We start from the raw sequence: 19,951 nt of genomic DNA, 5'->3' as shown, positions 1-19,951 counted from the left end.
CCAACACAGAGCTGGGCAGTGGTGGTGCATGCCTTTAATCCTAGCACTCGGGAGGCAGAGGCAGGCGGATCTCTGTGAGTTCGAGGCCAGCCAGGTCTACAAGAGCTAGTTCCAGGACAGGAACCAAAAGCTATGGAGAAACGCTGTCTCGAAAATCAAAAAAAAAAAAAAAAAAACCACCACAACAACAAAAAAAACCAACACAAAAAAGGGGTTGGAAAGATGGAGGACCAGATGTCTTCCCCGAGGTAGTGTCTTTTATATAAAACCAGGAGGCTGCATCCATGGAATCTCAACAACATGAAATACACAACACAAGCTGACATGCCAGTGTGGATGGAGGAAATGCCACCAGCCTCGCCTCTAGAGAAGAGTCAATGGAATCTAGTGGTTGGTGAGAGAAGTAGTCAGTATTCTCCAGGGATGAGCCCTCTGATAGGTTGTACAACACCAGATGCTAAGCCCTACATACATGTACACAAAATAGCACTACATTAAGTTATATTTATAAATTCATGTGTGTGTTATATGTAACAATAATAATTAAACAATACAAGTCCATGATTTTGAGGAGTGGTGGAAACATGGGAGCAGGTACATGGAGGAGAGGAGAGGAGGGGACAAACAACATAAAGAATACACTACTCATACACTAAAATCTCATAAAATTAAAATATAGACTCATCCTTTAGATTCAGTACAGACTTCAGAAGCCAGCCTTCCATTGGAAAGATAAATGATATTCTTGAGTGATTTTATTGGTTTCAGTTATGGAGGCAAAAAACTGAGAGCCGAAGAATGGAGTCAATAGGAAAAGAGAAGCAAAACTAACACTCTCAGAAGCCATTTGTATTTCAGCTTTACATAGGAGAACACACAGGGGACAGGAACTTTGGTAGCTTGTCCAAGATAACAGAGCAACATTTAGATCTTAGATGTACATGTATAAAAGCCCTGCACTTAACCATCATGTGACATTTTGCTTTTCAGAGGTTAAAACTCAATAGACAGTAACAGAAGGAAAAAAATTAAGTTTGTCAGAAATGATTGCTGTGCAGTATTCTCTTTAACTTATATATTTATAAGTGAATTTCTTTATTAATATATTTTTATCTAGACATCATGATTCTTGGGATTAGAAAAGAAAGACTCTTGAGTAGTTTATGTTTGATGGGTAATTATATAGACCTACATTTATATTCAATATTTCTTTCATATTTTTCTTTGCTGAGCTTAAATCCATGGCATTTGTGGTTAGTATATAAAAATTTCAACACATATATTCATTCTGAAAAGAAAGATCTTGTGACAGAAGCACCGGGAAAAGAGACAAAACTGCTAGAAGTGAAAGCCACAAAGCATCTGGAACGCAAGATGGGAGCGGCAGAGGGACTGACACCAAGTAGGAGAGCAGTTGACTGGCTTCCTTATGCCACTCAAAAGTGGCACCACCCACAGTGGTCTGAGCTCTTCCACATTGGTAATTAATCAAGAAAAGGCTCCTGAAAATTCACCTATGGGTCAATTGATGGAGTCACTACCTTAACTGGCGTTTCTCTTCACAAATGACTTCGAGTTGAGAAAAACTAACCACCACAAACAAGGAGTTGGCACCATACCCTGTTCTGGGATAGTTTTGTGCATCTTGTAGGGGCTACAAAATATAAATGTTTTCTAGAATTTGTTGCTTGTAAAGACAGTTGTTTATCTGTTTAGAGACAGAGAGACACATACAATTTCTTACATGTTAAGCCTATTCACACACTAATATATCTGTGTAGTGATCCTGAAGGTCATTTACCAGCATTATAAAATATTCAACTGCTTCTGTTACTTGGTTTCTTGGTTATTTGAAATATGTAATACAATAAAGGGGAGAAAGGGAGGCTCCTGATCCAGCATGGAGAGCAACAGAGGAAAGAATGAAAGGAGGTGAAGAGACAGGGGATGAGAAAGCAGTAGTTACTTGCCACCGTTTGCTAATTTTCACTGACCAAATGAAACCAAAGTAAAGGTTGACAAATTATAAAACACAGGTGTAAACAAAGAGCATAAAGCCGCTTCGGTCCTTTCGTCAATGCAGGTGCATATTCATATTTTGGTACCATTGGGAAATAAAGTGCTATTCTGTATTCAAATGCCATTAGGTTATTTACAACTAGATCTGGAAGTTTCATATTTATCATCATGAAGCTTAAAGCCAAATGTCCCTTGTTCAGGAGCACCAAAGATTAACAGATTAGAATGTTTTCCACATGTCCATTTTTACTGTCAAGAGAATTTTAAAGACGTTTTCCAGCTTCCGCAGCTGAACCAGATGTCAGTGGATCCCACAGAGAGATGAAATTGGCAGAGTAGCCTTCTCATAACCTCGGGGTTGTTTTATCAGGGATCAGTTTAATGTCTAGGAGCCATTTGTTGCTGAAGGCTATAAAGTTTTGGGGTCCCATCTGCCACAATTAAAATATCTGCTGACTTGCGAAACCAGGAGTCTTTCTTACAGCTTTTCCCACACAGCACTGTAATTGATGCTGATGTTGGCGTAAGAACTGTAAAAGGTCTCGTTTTCACTGTGTGTTTCCGGTCTCCAGTTTCAGAAACATCAGCACAGAATATCTCACCAGCCACGAACTGTGTTGTGCAAACACATCCGGGGGGCTTTATTTACTCAAGTGGTCTCTTCATTGCATTCTCAAATGATGGAAAGATCTGATGGGCACTGGCTAGAATAACTTTTAGGGGTAAAGATCAAGTTTTATTAAATTTTCATTGATAGCTTTGGTTTAGAAAGTCACGGCCAGAAGCCCAAATGTGGCTATAAAGGAATACTTTATCCTCCCCTTTTTGTTCTTTAGTTTTTATATTTCTGTCACTTTAAGTGTGGAAACATATTTTTAAATTAAATAATTAAATGAACATACTTCTACTCCCTACGCAGTAAATGGAACATTACTAATATGTTGGGTTTTCCTGTAAGCTCTGCCTGCTCATTTACCCCCTTCTTTCAGAAATTTAAAATAATTCCACTTTTTTTACATAAAGCATTACAATTTAAAATATTTGGGTGGGGATTTTTTGTCTTATTTGAACCTTACAGATTGGAAATATTGTTTTATATGTTTTTTTGAAGTTTCTCATGACGTCTTTCAGGTTTTTACTCTTTCCTTTGTCATGCCAGCTTGCCAAGAAGCCTGTCTAAAACACCTTCATTTCTGTTAGCATGGGATTGTTTGTATTATTTTTCTCTAAACTATGTCTAAGTTTCTGCCCATGTATTCATAATCTTATTGGACACAATGTCTATGTCTACTCACACAATGTATGAGTCATCTAAGTCTGACTTGGTAACTCCTATATTTCCATGGCTATATTAGGACATTTGTCATATAGGACATTCTATAACAATCATAAAATCTGCTTATAAATACCTACACAGAGAATTGACACAGAATTTATAAGTTTTGCATGAATAAATAGATCAACTTAAAGTTGTCATTTCTTCAGATGTTAATTAAGTCTTCCACACCAGAAATTTAGTCTTTCCATGTACCTAAATACTAGTTTTCTCCATAGTATTATTTTACTTATGAAAAATCAAATTTATTGCTAGACAAATGTCTTATTATTTGATATCTTGATGATTACATAGTTATAAATTTAGTACATCTTGCAATGAGTTTTTGCAGCTAAGCATACTCATACATATTATGATTTTTATATATTGTGCTTGTGTACTATGATCTTGTTGTAGTTATTGATTTTAACAATTTTCCTTAAATCTCTTTGAAGATTTTGAGTATAGAAATAGGATATCTTGAATGAAAACTCTTTTATTACAGATTTTTCCTGTCTATGTCTTGTACTTCTGTTCTGGTTAGAATCTCCTACTTTGTTAAGAATGTCAACAATTTTCTTTGCTTTCATACACTATATTTTGATCATATCACCTCCCAAAGTACTCCCAGATCCTCTTCATGGCAATAGCCAACTTCCTGTTTTCTATCCCTCCCTCTCTTAAAAATGAAATTAAAACTGAAAATCATTGAAAGAACAGTAAAACAAACAAAATAAAACATAACAAAAATCCTCCCTCCTCTCTCACATGGAGTTCATTTTTTGTTGATCAGTTACTTCTGGAGATGATTGTCCTGGAGTGTGGACAATAACCCAGTGACATTCCTTTGGAGAAAATCGATTTTCCCTTCGGGTATAAATTGCACATAGATCTTGGCTAAGGGTGGAAAGAATGTCAATGATTTTCTAAATCATTAGAGATATCATAAATCTTTTTCTTTTATTATATTGATAAATTAGTTTTACAATCACTGTTTCTGACTATTTCCACTGATCTATCTAAAAGCTTTCTATGATTTTACGAGTCAGAATATCAGAGTGTCTTCTGAAACAGTCTTTTCTAGAAATCATTGCATAAACAAGACCCAAACAATGGCAGTTTCAATAGACATGCTAATGTGGAGGGAGAGAAAACATCATGGGTCTCACCTCCAAACAAAGAAGTACAGTCAACAAAAGACTGTTGAGATAGGAAGAATTAGTCTCTCCAAGGGTGAGTGCTTTAATTGGCTATCCAATACAAAATGGCCAGACCTGAAATCATATGCATATCAGCAATACTTTAAATTGATTCTAAAGGCAGAGAGAAATGTAGAGCTCAATAAAAAAAATCTATAAAAAGATTGTATTTATATATGTATGTATATGTGTGCATAACAACAATAATTAAAGAAAAAGAAGCTGTCAATCTGAGAGGTTGTGAGGAGTCCAAGGGAGAGGTTGAGAGAGGAAATGTAACGGGAAAATGATAAAATTTTATTTTGTTTTTCAAGAAGATAAAAATTAAAAATAAATAAATTTGGAATGTAGAGAGGAGCAGAATGCCTCATGACTGCATTAACATTACATTGGGGATCTCTGCATCAATGACTGCTTCTAAAGCAACTTACAAACTTTTTCCCTTTGGCCTGGGGACATGGGTCAATCAATAGAGTGGACCAGGACTTGAGTTTAGATTCCTAGCACCACATAAATGCTAGACACAGCAGCACACCTCTGGGACCACAGTGCTGCTGGTCCTGTGAGATACCCTGTATTCAAAAATATATGGACAGCAAACAAGAAAGACAAGCATCAGTGACCTCAGTCTTCCACAGGCACGCTCAGATGCACATGTGTACAGTTGTGCACATGTGCAGGTACATAACATACATGGGGAGGGGGATTGTCTAGGAAATAGTTTACATATGTTTTATCTTTCAGTGACATGACAACTTCCACATAATTTGTGGGGGAAAAATTTCGGCTCAATTTCTTTGACTCATCTTACGAGGAAATCTTGTTCACTAGACCATGCTTTATTTAGACAAGCTTCCGATGGCATGTTACTGGCTAAAAGGGAATTTCGTGTCAGATTCTTTTCATGCTAAATGGATATATTCAATATATTTAGGGGAAAGTACACCGTTAGAAAATCATTCCTCACTAGTATCCTCCTACCAAATTTAAAAACTAAAAGACTAAGGCTGCCAGTGTCCTTGTTCGGTAACTGAACTCTTTTACATGCCTACGTCAATGACTTGTACTGTACAGACCTTTAAGTAAGTGCCTTGATCTCAAGTCTACTTAAGCTAAAATGGACCTCAGAGACCATCACCAGATTGACCTCTACATTATCTAAGCAAAAGAAAAAGGTTATGGATAGAAGGGCCTTGTTCATCGGGCTTGCTCTCCACAGATCATAGATTATGCAACAGTCATTAGTTGCTTTTCTTAACTTGTGATGGAATATCCCACAGAAGAACTGGAAATGTTGCAAAATAAAATGAGTAATAACTGCCATAACCTGAATACTATGCTGTCTTGGAATTTCCTCTGCCAAACAAAACAGTTCATTTCTTCTGAAAGCAGCCCAAATGAAGCTTTCAGAACACAGAAAGAACATATTCCATTTCTTTGCCAGAATATAGCATAAAAGACCTTTAGTGTATTTCATGATGGAGTCCTTATTCTCCTCTGAAACCCAATAACCTGGGTCATCATGGCTAGCCTTTCTATTGGCATTTTTCTTTTGCTTTTCCTCTGTAACTGCACATTAACTCTGCCTGTAGCACTCTGCAGATGCTCTAGTCTACGGTTCCAATATGTTCCACATTTCTCCAGCAAACTAGTTCCAAATGCTCAATAAATAGATAGGTTTCTTATACTCCATTTCTCAGTATCAGTTGTTTTGTTTTATTTTTTTGTTGCTGCTGTTTTGCTGTGTTATGTTTTTTCAGACAGGGTTCATCTGTGTAACCTTGGCTGACCTGGAACTCACTATGTAGACCAGGCTAGCCTCAGACTCAAGAGATCAGCTTGCCTCTGTTTCCAGAATGCTGGGATTAAAAGCATCTTCCTCTATGCCCAGTACCAATGACTTTTATTAGTGACTTATCATTGTGACAGATTACTTAACAAAAACAGATGAAGAGATTCAAGACTTACTCAGGATCTCTGTTCAGAGGATGCAGTACATTGTGTCAGGGAAGGCGTGGTGATGGGAAGAGCCCCCAGCTGTGGTGACAGAGTGTTTGCTTGAGTATGGGACAATTTGAACTAAAAGTCAAACCCAGAAACAATCCTCCAATCTCATTCATATGAGCTTATATTTTCCAGCTAAGAACCCTATCCAAATAGCTTCACAATCTCCCCCAAATAGCACCATCATTGGGAAGAAGTGTGCAAATGTGTGGGCCTGCGGGAGCATTTCACCTCAGATCTGATGAGCAGGGACAACCATTTGCAGCGTTTCTACACTCTTGACGACGGCCTTTACTGTTTAGTCGGAACACGATCTGCTGAGAGGCTCCTTGTAAGCTCATATCCTGTGTATTGCTTAGGTTTTTGTTAGCTTGACACTAACTACTACCATGTGAGAAGAGAGAAATTCAATTGAGAAAATGCTGCCATGAGACTGACCCTAAGGTAAATCTGTGAAGGCATTTTCTCAAGTGAGAATTAATGTAAGAGGCTGAGCACACTGCGGGTGCTGGGATCTGGAAGGTAAATTTAGAACATGGAGAGCAAGCCTGGGGGCAGCATTCCTTTTTGACAGGTGCCTGCCCTGACTCCTTTCATGACAGACTATAAATTGTACGATGAAACGAACCCTCTCTTCACCAATTTGCTTTTGGTGCTGGTGTTTATCATGGCAATAGAAGCAAACTGGAACAACTGGCTTTCCCTCCTAACAGCATGCCTATATATTGGTGTTGCCTATATGCTTCCATTATAACACTTGCCCGCTTACGTTTGAACCCATGTAGTATGGCTCACTAAATACAGACCTTTAATAAAAATCTGGACAAGTTTAATAAATTCCCTAATTATTTTCGTGGAACAACATATCCTTTTCCACTATTTTTTCTTAGACATCATTTTCTGCCTTAAAAATCTGTGTGTCTATATGACAGCTGTGTAGTGAGCATCCAGGGGTATGTGTGCCATGGCATGCATGTGGAGGCCAAAGGTCAGCCTTGGTGTTGCTCCTCAGCTTGTATCTTGTTTGAGTTGAGTTGGAATCTCTTGTTATTTGTCACTGCGAAGGCCAAGCTAGGGGGGCTGACAAGCTGGGGATTCTGCTACCTCTGTGACAACGTTGACATAGGTGTACTGGGATTACCGATACACACTATTATACCTGGATTTATATAGGTTATAGGCCTGGGGTTCAAAATCAGGTACCTCATGGTTGTTTGTCAATCTTTGTCCTGGTTGAACCATATTCCTAACCTCCTCTCATTTGTTTTAGTACAGAATCTCATTAGAATACACAATGTTATCTATATTTATTTACTTAAATTGAATATTGAACCCTGGAAATTGATCATGCTAAGCAAGGCTCAACAATAAATCATTCCTTAAGTCCCAAGTTATTTACTTTTAAGTAAATCCTTCTTCTTCAGCCATGGAAGTCTGAACTTTAAGAGGGTAAGAATAAAAATAATTATAACTAGCCATATATAAGTTAATTGTGTCTTCTCCCTTGTTCAATTGAGCTCATTTTAACCTATAACTTTTGCTAAATTAATCAACAAGGTACATCTGCATTAAAATCTACTGTGTCCACTGGGGGATATCTTCAGCAACAGGGACTTGCCTTTAATTCTTGAAGGTAAGTAGGTGATCAAGAGCAGCAACAACAGCAACAACTAGTTTATATTAGTTTGGGTGTCTCTTAGTTTCCCCTGCCCAACAATTCAAAAGGAGGTTTTTCATGCCTGATTCTTGAGGTTTTGGTTTTTGATTTTTGTTGTTATTATTTGCTTTTTTTTTTTTAAAGACATTCTATGGCTCTTGGGGAGATTATTATCACCTCAACTGGTGTCACTTCATTTTAAGATATAGGTATTAACACACATACACACACACATATAATTTTAGATAAACATAAAATAATGATTCCTTATATATTTTTCACATTGCCCCCCCTCAAAGCTCCCTCCCCATATCCCATTCTCCCCTCCATATCCCCTATATCCTTCTATTTCTCTGTGTGGGGTTCTCCCCAACACAGTCCTTTTTTACTTTCCTGGTTCTGTAGTTACTCCAGGTATAATACTCCCACCTGAAGAAGGGGAGATAGGAACCACAGATGAGAGGGATGCATGCTGTTTATCTTCCTGGTTTGGGCTATATCACTCAACATATTTTCTTTTTTTTTTTTTTTTTTTTTTTGGTTTTTCGAGACAGGGTTTCTCTGTGGTTTTGGAGCCTGTCCTGGAACTAGCTCTTGTAGACCAGGCTGGTCTCGAACTCACAGAGATCCGCCTGCCTCTGCCTCCCAAGTGCTGGGATTAAAGGCGTGCGCCACCACCGCCCGGCTCAACATATTTTCTAATTCCATCCATTTATCTAGATAGTATCTTGGTGGTAACCAATAGCTGTCTAATTAGAACCAAAGTCTCTTAACGGGGGGGGGGGGGGGAGGGGCAATCATGCCTGACACTATAAACGTAGCCAGCTAAATGTAGCTGGTAAGGGCATGATCCCACAGGAGAAGCTACTGCTGTTGCTTTGCTTGCCCAGTCTAATTCCGAACTATATTGTAAATATGTATCCTTCCACCCACACATAAACTTAGACTGTCCCTCAACAACCAAGTTTCTTTTTGTAGCAGAGCATCACAGCTATAACACAAAACAACTTCTGCACCTAAGATTCAGAGGACCTAGTTAGTGGAAGAGAAAACAGAAATGTGATAAGAACCAGAGGACCAGGAAGTCTGCTCGGAGACTGTATCAGGCCTGCCTAAACAAGTCCTAAACAATTTCAACGCTGGTTAGCATCCCAGTGCAGAGGGTGGCCCCATCTAGATGAAGGTTACAAGCCGTTAATGACTGTGAGAATAAGAATTACTATACCCAGGGATGAGCCCCTGGTTGCTTATCCAATGCCAAGTGATCAGTCCTAGAAACATACATGCCAGCACCATTGAATGGACTCAGGCTTGTATTTTTATCTTTATTGGACTGATGTCTTAGTAATAAAAATGATTTATTTTGTGGAAATGCAAAATTCATGCTTTATTGGCTTAACCTCTTATCTTTCTAAAATCATGTTGTCTTTCTTACAGCGGAAGTGCATACTAATATACTCTATGGTCACTGGATATAAACTCTTACATTATTTTCAAGGAGAAGTGCTCCAATATGTCTGTGTAGCAAAAGGAAATGAGTGCTGGAGAGATGGTTCAGTGGTTAAGAACATTGGCTGCTCTTTCAGAGGACCAAGGCTCTACTCCCAGGACCCACAATGGCAGCTCACAACTGTGTGTAAGTACAGTCCCAGGGGATCATATGCCCTCTTCTGACCTCAAGAGGCTCCAGGCATGTACATGGTACTCAGACACACAGGCAGGCAAAATCCTCACACATGAAAAATAAAAATATATATATATAATTTCTAAAAGAAGAAGCAAATACATTTTGGTCTTTACAGAAAATCTATTCATATAGGCTCAGACTTTCGGTTGAAAACAGTAAGTCTGGGTTATATAAACAAATGTCTCCAAGAACGCTTACTGGAGCAAAATCACATCAAGAGCAATGAGCGTTATTTAGTTTTCTGTAGCTCTTGTGAAAGCAAAGTAAAAGGGAAGTAGTTCTCAGACACACTATTTAAACCACATTCTTCTTTTTTTAACCTCACAAAATTAGTCTTAAAAATAGTTTCCACATCCTACAGGGAAAAGTTTTCCCAAGAAATTTCTCAAGGTATCTACATGTTTAAAATAAATACATTTTAATATTTTATACATGAATAAGCACGAATATCTTAGCTTTATTATTTGGATAATTTTCTCATAGATGGTCAGACTATTTCCAGTCCCGATTTGACGAGGTGAAAGCAATTTGCGGTGTTAGATTAAAAAGGCTCAGTACTTGAAAGCAGCCTCACAATGCACAATACCAGTATTTATTAATTTCACAGTATCAGTGAAGGTTAAATTCGACTTGGAAAGGCAGTAAAAGAGTTCAGTAATTGCAAATCACACGCTCTGGAATCCCTCCCTAGAAGCAGCCAACATTTCCAGTTCTTTCTAAATCTCTTCACCATGCAACGGATTCTTCAGTACAAATTACTTGGGTCAAATGTGCTGAATTATTTCAGGTTGCTCATTGAATCAAAGTATTTACTGATTGACTTCCATATGCTAATTTGTATCCTAATAGGTACATAGATAAGAAAGGCATTTTTATAGAAATAAAAATCATCTTACTTTTCAAAATATTAATTTTTATTTGTATTATGTGTATATGTGTGATGTGTGGGGGTTTGCTGTATGTGTGCAGATGCTGGTAGGTCCCCAGGACCTGGAGTTACAGATGCTTGTAAGGTATCTCTCCTCTGCAAGAGCAGCAAGCGCTCTTTAGCACTGAGCCATCTCTCTAGCCACATCGTTTTCTTCAGAAAATTATTTTAATGGGCTTATGTAACAATCAAGTTTTACCCCAGCTTATAAATTTAAGTTGTACTGACTTAATTTTTAAATATGTTCAAACAGAATAACTGCCTACTAATAACTTTTCATATTAAATAAATTATTTTTCAATGGTTTTGTCTTATGCTATGAGGAGTACACATAATTACTCAGGAAACGTGAAGATTGGAGAAGCCTGTGAAATCGCGGTCCTAGGCATAATTTTGTTTTGTTTTGTTCTTACTACTTAAGCAGCGTGGAAGCCTCACATGGTACTATATCCCTGGAATCCCAGAACACAGGGGGAGGCCTTTGCATATTTAAGAAGTTTGAGACTAGCCCCCAATACTCAGGTACAAGGTCCTGCCTGCTAGCAAGTCTTGTAATCTCAGCCCTGGATAAGTGGGACAGGTGAATTCCTGGGGTTCAATAATAAAGCAGCCTCATGGTGAGCCACAGTTCTTCCTGAAAGATCCAGTCTCTCAATAAACAAGGTATGAGGAGGGGAGGGAGGGGGAACTGTGGTTGGTATGTAAAATGAATAAAATTTTTAAAATAAATTCAAATAAATAAGGTATAAAATTAAGAACATAGGAGGCAGTTTGTTACTGCCTGTTGAGGAGAATAGCAATACTATATGGGCTGTCCTTTCCCACCCAGTTCCTTCAAGACTCTTACCATAAAGAGATACAATATATTCTATCTGTTGAATCCTCATTGCAACTTTGGATTTAAATCCACTTAATAATGACAGAAGATCATTTAATTGTTCTATTGAATCAAATTTCCAAGTATTTCATTGAAAAATTTTGTATCTATATCCATTACAATAATTGGTTCAGGGTTTTTTCCTTCTTTTTTTTTTTTTTTTTTTTGTCTTCATCATTTCTTTTTGTTGTTGTTTTTGAGAGCTTTTCTGGAAAAATCATATTGGAGTCAGTTCCCTGGAGGGGTGCTAGAAACTGGCAGTGAATCTATCTGTTCCAGGAATATTCTTGTGAAATTTTTCATTACTGCTTTAGCCTCATTATTTCTCAGACTGTGTTTGGTCATCTGCATTCTCTTGATTCATTTAGATAGGCCACATGTGTTTAGAAATTTATCTATTCTGTGTTTTTCAACTTGTTGACATAGTCCAAAATTTTCTCTAATTATTCTCTGACAAAATCTGTGAAATGCCCTATGGTTTATCTCCACTTTTATTAAATTGCACTTTCTTTGGACTAGTGAAACCATTTGTTGACTCTGTCACGTTCAAAGAACCAATTCTCTGTTGTTTGCCCCTTTGTGTTGTGCTTTAAGTGTATCTCTGCACTGCTAATCATAGTTCTCTACATCCATTCAGTCCTTGTTTGGCTACTTTTCTTTTTCTAGGACCAAAACCATACGACTAGATTGTTTATTTGAAGATCTTTTTAAGGATGCACTAACACAGAGACAAAGATTTCCTACTTATAACTGCCCTCATTGTGTCTCACAGGCTTTCATTATTCACGTTTCATTTTAATTTGCTGCGGGAATTTTAAAACAATCATTTCTCCCCTGTTTTCTTTAGTAGCCAACCAATCATTCAAAAATATATTGTTCAATCTTCATAGTTTCTTTTTGTCTAGTGTTCTTTTACTAAGATTTATTCTTGCCTATGGAGGGATACCTTGCTCTAGATACAGGGGGGAGGGCCTTGGTCCTGCCTCAAGTGATGTGACAGACTTTGTTGACTCCCCATGGGAGGCCTCACCGTCTCTGATTAATAAATGGATTTGGGTTGGACAGAAGATAGAGGGGCATGGGAGGACTGGAAGCAGAAGGAATTGGAATTGGTATGTAAAACATGATTGTTTAAAAATAAAATAAAAAAATTTAGTCTTACCAGGCTTTCACGGTTGTGATTTTTATCTCTCTTCTTGGTGTGCTTTTCTTCTGCAGGGCTGACTTAGTTGTTTGCTATAAATTGCTTTAGCTTTTGTTTATCATGGAATGTCTTTGCTTCTCCTTCAGTTTTTAAAAACAATATTCTGGGTACAGCAGTAGTTTGGCAGGTTTGATATACATTTGTCTCTTCTTTCTTTGCCTGAAATTTTCTGCTGAAGTTTTGGTGTTACTCTAATAGATTTCTCACGATAGCACACATGTCTCGCATCTTTCTGCTGCACAGATTTTTAACAATGAGATGATATGGAGGAGGCTCTCTTGGTCTTCTATAATGAAGTTCCATATTTGTCCTTTAGTCCTTTACTTAAATAATTTCCTCAGGACATTTCCTACTTTTTGATGGTGACTTTTTTACCCTCTGGGATCTGTAACTGTATTGTCACTTCTTCTTAACTTCTATAGCTCTCTCTCTCTCTCTCTCTCTCTCTCTCTCTCTCTCTCTGTGTGTGTGTGTGTGTGTGTGTGTGTGTGTGTGTGTGTGTGTGTGTGTGATATCGGCTCTCCTCTGTGGCCTTACCACTTCTTATTTGCAAATGGCAGAAGAAGCTTCCCATCTTACTCTAGAAGTCCCCTGCATCCTTTCCTTTGTTGTATATCTGTTTACATAGCTGTTTAAAATGCATCAAATGAATGAGTAATATATAATGCATTTATTTATAAATATATTTGCTACCCAATGTTCTGCACTGTGTCTTTGCTTCTATATAAGATACACACTAAAAGTTAAGAGTGTTGGCTAAAGCAGTAATCGCAATTGAGTGTCGCGAGTTTGCCAACCAAGTGTACCATTATCAAGAAATTCTTCTGGAAATTCTGTGACTTGTCTCAATTTTGCACAATTACATCCTTTGTAACAAGTAGGAAGTGAAAAAAAAAAGAGAAAGACTTGGCTAGGTAGTAGAGGAAATCGCTTTAAATCCTCTTTGAGAACCACATAAACCAATTACAATAAGAAAAACTTGTAGTTTGGTGGCATTTTAACATGGTTTAGTAAGAGTCTACATAAAACCATGAATGCTTTTGATGTAAAATTAGGTTAATAATTTAGTCTTTCTAAAAGAGAATAATAAACATATGGAAAGCATTATAAGGAAAGGCACACTAGCTAGAGGTCTATTAAATTTAAGAAAAAGCATGTAGTATTTCTTCATGAGAAATATTGGCCTTTCTGCTCTGTCTCTATGCTAGCAATTAACATGTGACTGTTATTTGTAGCATTGGATCTTATTCGTTTTACCCTACTTTACCCAATTATGAAGGCTCAAAACATTTTAACAGAGAAAAATGAGCAATTGTTTTATATTAAGTAGATTAACCAATTTGTTAAACTGGTGTTTTATTTAGGGACTTGGGGAATATGGAACAGAGTAAAACTCAGTTTTTAACATAAAATTGGAGACACATATATAGGTCTATGTATGTTTCTTCCATTACTAAATTATTGTACATTTTATCACCTCATTTTCTTGCTCTATTGCTTTTGAGTAGTTATAAATATCCCACACTTGTATCTATAATCAGAATAATTTCTCTACATTAAAATATCTGATAATTATGAATTATTAATGTTCACATACCCATGTGGTCCTCTGAGTTACATGTTTAAGCAATAAAAGACACATAAAACCTGAGAATCCAAGAAAGGCTCCTCTAGTAGTTGATTCACTGTGCTTTCCAGACTGAGGGGGACATTCCTTTTATCACTCCCCTCTGTTTCCTACCACGATAGCCAAGTTTCTGCTTAGTACATGTCTCTTCGCCTAATAGTAACTTCTAGTTTGGAACATTGCAAACAGTTTCTCCACCCCTGAATTAAAGCAAATGATATCCACTCCACCTCCACCACAAATTTTACTAGAAACCACTTCAAAGATTCTATTAAAATGAAGTATGGCCACTGCCTCCTGAAGCCAAGGTTAGCTGTGTTCTTAATGAAGCTGGGCTCTCTCATTTCCCCTGCACTGAAACTTTAAGATTTTTTTCCAAGATTTTTGTTTCTTGTTATCTAAATTTAAACCTGCCTCTTTTATTGTTGTTGCTGCCTTTTCTATTAAAAGTTGTGGTTAAAAATAGTCTCTGGTAGATTTTTCTTCATGTAGGACTGTTAAAGACCAGCACCCACATTCGTCTACAGAGACATCCCAATGCCACACCCATCTGTCTTCAATGAATTTAAAATTATAAAAGACTGAAAGATTGTCTGAATTATGCACAGTTACCAGAAAGTGGGAGTGTGTGTCTTCCTTTGGTTGTCGATATCTCATCAAACTACATGCAAACAAAAGTAAAACTGATAAACAGAAAAGAAAAATAAATAAATAATTTTGAAACATTAGCTTCCTTTGCTCACCTCCACTTTTGACCATCTTCTCAATAGTTCATTTATGCACAATATATTTCTTAATACACAAATTTCTGTAACACTTTTTAATCTGTATGTTTACACTGAAACTATAAATGAAGTTCTTGGATTTTATGGAGTTGGAAGAATACCACTCCTTTCCCAGGCCATCTTGCCTCTCTTCTGTCTTCTGCCTTCCATATATACATAGAGCTTATCTATATTAGGATGGGTATGACAGAATATATAATCACAGGTTCTTAGAGCTTTTACAGATTAAAAAAGGAGTTACTGAGGACTACAATATCCACCTCTTTTCTAATGAACACACACACACATAAATTGCCAAGAGCTTAGCTTAAACAGAAATACATTAGAATCCTTTCAGAATGTGATTTAGAAATGAAGGGTCCTACTGATCCACAACTATTTGAAAGTAATTCATCTTTCAAATTCAATGTAAAGCCAAGCTCAAAACTCATGAGGGCTACAAAATTTATGATGCACAAAGAGAGGACTTCTGTCTATCTTCCATTTATAGTCAATGCCATGAAAAATAGCATGCTTATCTTCCTTGCATGGGGAGAATCGTGCCGTTGTTGTTTATCCTTTGATTAAGAGTGTGTTCTTTTGAGGAGTCCTGGGCACATAAGGGTTTTTTCATGTTCCCCACGTGCTTGGATGCAAACACGTATAATGTTCCCCTATATGACCAGCACGGGATTCCAAGGTTCCCCAACGTATGCAAAGAATGCCGAGTATGCCACTCAACAAATCAAGTTCTCTAAACCTCAATCTAATCTTTCACCCCATCTTCCCAAGATATTTGCCTCTGATTATTTTTTATGTTCTTGAAACACACACATCCCTGGGAATTATTTCTTCTTATTCTGTAGGTTAATTTTAACAAGTACAAACAAATATAACGGCATTCTGAGAAATGCATTGTGACTAGGTTCCATCACTGTGCATCATATAATGTATTTACACAAACCACAGAGTGGATCACTCTGCATGGCCTCTTGATTCTGTAAAATGAAATATATGAGGTTGTACAAGCATAATATTGCACTAATTCTCAGTGGGCTTTTTAGCAGCAGTAGGGCTGGGCTTACTGCTCAATATTAGAACATTGGCCTAGCATATATGAGGAATCCCCAAGTTTGATGGTCAGCATCAAACACACACACAGAAAAGAAAGGAAGAAAGAGTTTAAAAATACATAAACCAAAAATATTTGCATACTTTAGTTGTCAATATTGGCTGTAAACACCATATTTATACAATTATATAGCCAAGTTTACAATATATTTATAATACTAGACATGACTTCTGTGGTGTATTGTTCTATATTAGCAACATACATGTTTGATAACAGCAGCATCAAAGCACATGGCTAATCCTCCCATTAAGGCATCACAATGACCACCAGATTCCTTGGAGACAACAGCTTTTCAGCACTAGTGTCATTACATGAGAACACTACTGTTTATGTAATTTGTGGTTTACTTAAATGTTTTAAATATTTAATATAAATATAAGATAATAGCAATATATAACAACTAAAATCACAATAGATATAAAAATATTTAGTACCTAGACAATAAAGACTTTTGTCTATATTCTCAGACTCTACACTATAAGCCTTTATCCCCAATAAACTACCATCCATAGACTAATAAGCATATTATATAAATAAGTTACTACTCATAATGTGAAAAATAGAAATAATGAGTAAATATCAGACTTGTGGGAAAAGCTTAGGCATGTGTTCGGAGCACATACCCTGAAAAATCATGAGATAATCGTTTTTTCTTCTCACATACAGAACACAAGTCAAATAAGCTCCTCCCATTATCTCTAAACATCTGTCAATACCTGTACATGTTGGAATTGTAACATTAAAATTTACAAACTGGCTTTCAGTCTTACCAAACTCTAATAGTATTATCTCTGTCAAAATTTTAGCTGTACAGATATCAAATGAGTTTATTTTTTCATACAATTAAGAAAATTTTAAAATAAAATCATTTAAATTTATTCTTTAGATAATCACACTTAGAATAGCATATAATTTAGTGGTTTTTAGTATTCTAACTTTTTTACATATTTTTTTCCTTAAACCACATAAAGGAATCTATTTGATTAAAATAAACGAGAGTTCTATTAAAACCAAGGTTGTGGGCTCAGTGGTGGAGTGCTTGCCTAGCACACATAGGCTTTACGTTCAATTCCTAAGTGTGTGTGTGTGCATGCAATGTGAGCTTGCAAACTTTAGAAAAATGCTTGGATTTTATGGAGTTGGAAGAATACCACTCCTTTCCCAGGCCATCTTGCCTCCCTTCTGTCTTCTGCCTTCCATATATACATAGAGCTTATCTATATTAGGATGGGTATGACAGAATATATAATCACAGGTTCTTAGAGCTTTTACAGATTACAAAAGGAGTTACTGAGGACTACAATATCTGCTACCACTCCACATATACTCATCATAGAGCAACCAAATTAGCAAAAGATCACTTGTTTCATGATCACAACAGTGCATGCTCCTGTTTTGTGTCTTTACTTCTCAACATGTCATAATATTCAAGTGCATTAAATTTTATAGTTGAGGTACATAAACATTGAAATTAGAAGTCATAGATCTAGTAGAATTTATACTCTAAAATTTAAAGACCACCAATTTGGCCAAATCATATAAATAGTAATGAGACCTCCATTTTCCTAAAAAATTATATAGCATTTACAAATATTTCATGTGTGTAGCTTTGTTGAGACATCATACTTATAGAATCTTAACATAAACTATACAATACATATTGTTTAAGCATTACATTGCATTTAATAAATTTATTTCACTAAAACTCTCAACATGCTCATATCATAGATAACTGTACATGCCTATAACATAGCACGCCATAGCACGAGACTACAAATACCTGAAGAGCTGTTAGGATATTTGCGAGGGCTTGTCCGTATGTGTCGTGGCAATGAACAGCAAGAGCCCCTGGAGGGATTTCCTTCATGACACTTTCCAGCATCATCTTCATGCTGCCTGGGGTGCCCACTCCAATCGTGTCTCCCAAAGAGATCTCATAGCAGCCCATGCCGTACAACCTCTTTGAGACCTGCGGAAAGGCAAACCGCTGGTAAGAAAATGGAAATAAGCTGACTCCAACCCTGTGAGTCGTGAGTAAGCATCACCTAGAGATAAAAAATTACAGCGATGATGAGTTTGCTCGTGGAAAGTGTTTGCTTCAGTTTACCGGTCCTCTTTTATGGTCATTTAAGTTTTAAACCCTAGATCAATATTTTGGATGAAATTGTTGTTATATTGTCTGTTCAAGTTTGTTTTCATATATGCCCACCCATCTATCTATTCATGTTTAAACTGTAATTTCATATAAATTTCTCAACTGTAATTGAAAAGAAGTATTGAAAGTCTACATAGGAAGTAGTGTTTCTTTGGATATTACATCAGAGGTCATGAGACACCAACAGTAATTTCAGTTCTGATGTTAAGTAGCTTAGCAATAACAATCACTTATTATTCCTAGCTTAAATGTTCTATCTCATGGGTGAAGGTGCTCACGTCAGATAAATTTCGAGTTATCTTCCAGCCTAACAACCAATGCTGCAATGAGAAAGCAGTGTGGGCTGAGCAAAGACAGCATGGTATTTGGGCAGAGGTTCTATAATCAGACAAGTATGGATTTGACTATTAGCTCTCACTCAGATCATCCCTTTAATACTGGGTTGATCACGAGAGTAAATTACTGGTGCTTCAATTACTAATTTGCCAAATAAAAATGACAAAATGTCCCCATCTAGAATGCTTTCCAAAGCCTTGACAGTATGCTCTCAATACTTACAATAACCATGGCATTCTTGGCTGCAAAATAAAATAAAGAAAAGGCATTTTGTTATTCAACTTGTGCTTGTCCAGAATCACCTTATTCCAGGGCTGTGGTAGCTGATGAGAAAGCAGAGAGGACCAGGACCACTTGTTTGTTTGGTTGTTTGTTTGGGTTTTCTTGTCAATATCATAGATATATGCAGAAATCAAACTAAAATAAAACTCTGGACAAAGAGCCTAAAGGACAGTGGTCACTGGCCTAGAGCTGTCAGTTAGAGGGCAGGCAGTGTGAGTACCTTGAAATGAAGTAACTTGAAAAGCGTGAGAGGGGAGAGTCTAAAATGTGTTTGGAAAAGTACACACACACACACACACACACACACACACACAAAGGTTACTGGGTTCCAAATCAGTGAAGTGTGAAAGGAAGAGAGCATTCCAAAGCAGGGAAAAGTCAAATGTTCAAGAGCAAGCAAAGAACAGGGGCATTAAGTGTGAAGAAGGCTGAGCGTCTGCAAAAATAATCATGTTTCAAATAGTCATTTCAGAAAGAAAAGAATAAATTCACAAAATGTATTAGGCTAGCAAAAAGACCTCTGCAGCATGGCTGCTGATCGTGATTTTTTTAATATTTCTAATCTGTCTGCAAGGCTTCAGCAGCACCCCAGTTGTTATGATATAAAAAAAAAAATGAGTATGTAGGTCTTCCATGATAGAACAGTGCAAACAGTCTGGTGTTTCCAAGAAGTGGACATAAGTCTTAAGACCCAAAATCAAGTTCTTTGGAAATATTCCTTTAAAAAGACAATGTATAATGGTCTGTGCAGATGCATAACACAGT

At 36.9% G+C, this 19,951-nt stretch overlaps 1 protein-coding gene across 2 annotated transcripts in view; it reads right to left on the bottom strand.

Moving 5' to 3' along the window:
- Positions 1–19,951, bottom strand: part of Hmgcll1 (3-hydroxymethyl-3-methylglutaryl-CoA lyase like 1) — a 110,675-nt gene that overhangs the window by 24,887 nt on the left and 65,837 nt on the right. For both annotated transcript variants that reach the window (XM_057767464.1, XM_057767465.1), the window contains one exon: positions 18,194–18,382. In XM_057767464.1, coding sequence (XP_057623447.1) covers positions 18,194–18,382 — 189 coding nt within the window. The remainder of the gene's footprint in view (positions 1–18,193; positions 18,383–19,951) is intronic.

Source organism: Chionomys nivalis, chromosome 4, assembly GCF_950005125.1.
Source record: "Chionomys nivalis chromosome 4, mChiNiv1.1, whole genome shotgun sequence".
NCBI classification, from domain to species: Eukaryota; Metazoa; Chordata; class Mammalia; order Rodentia; family Cricetidae; genus Chionomys; species Chionomys nivalis.
The sequence above is the reverse complement of the archived record's forward strand: the minus strand, read 5'-3'. Positions and strand labels throughout refer to the sequence as shown.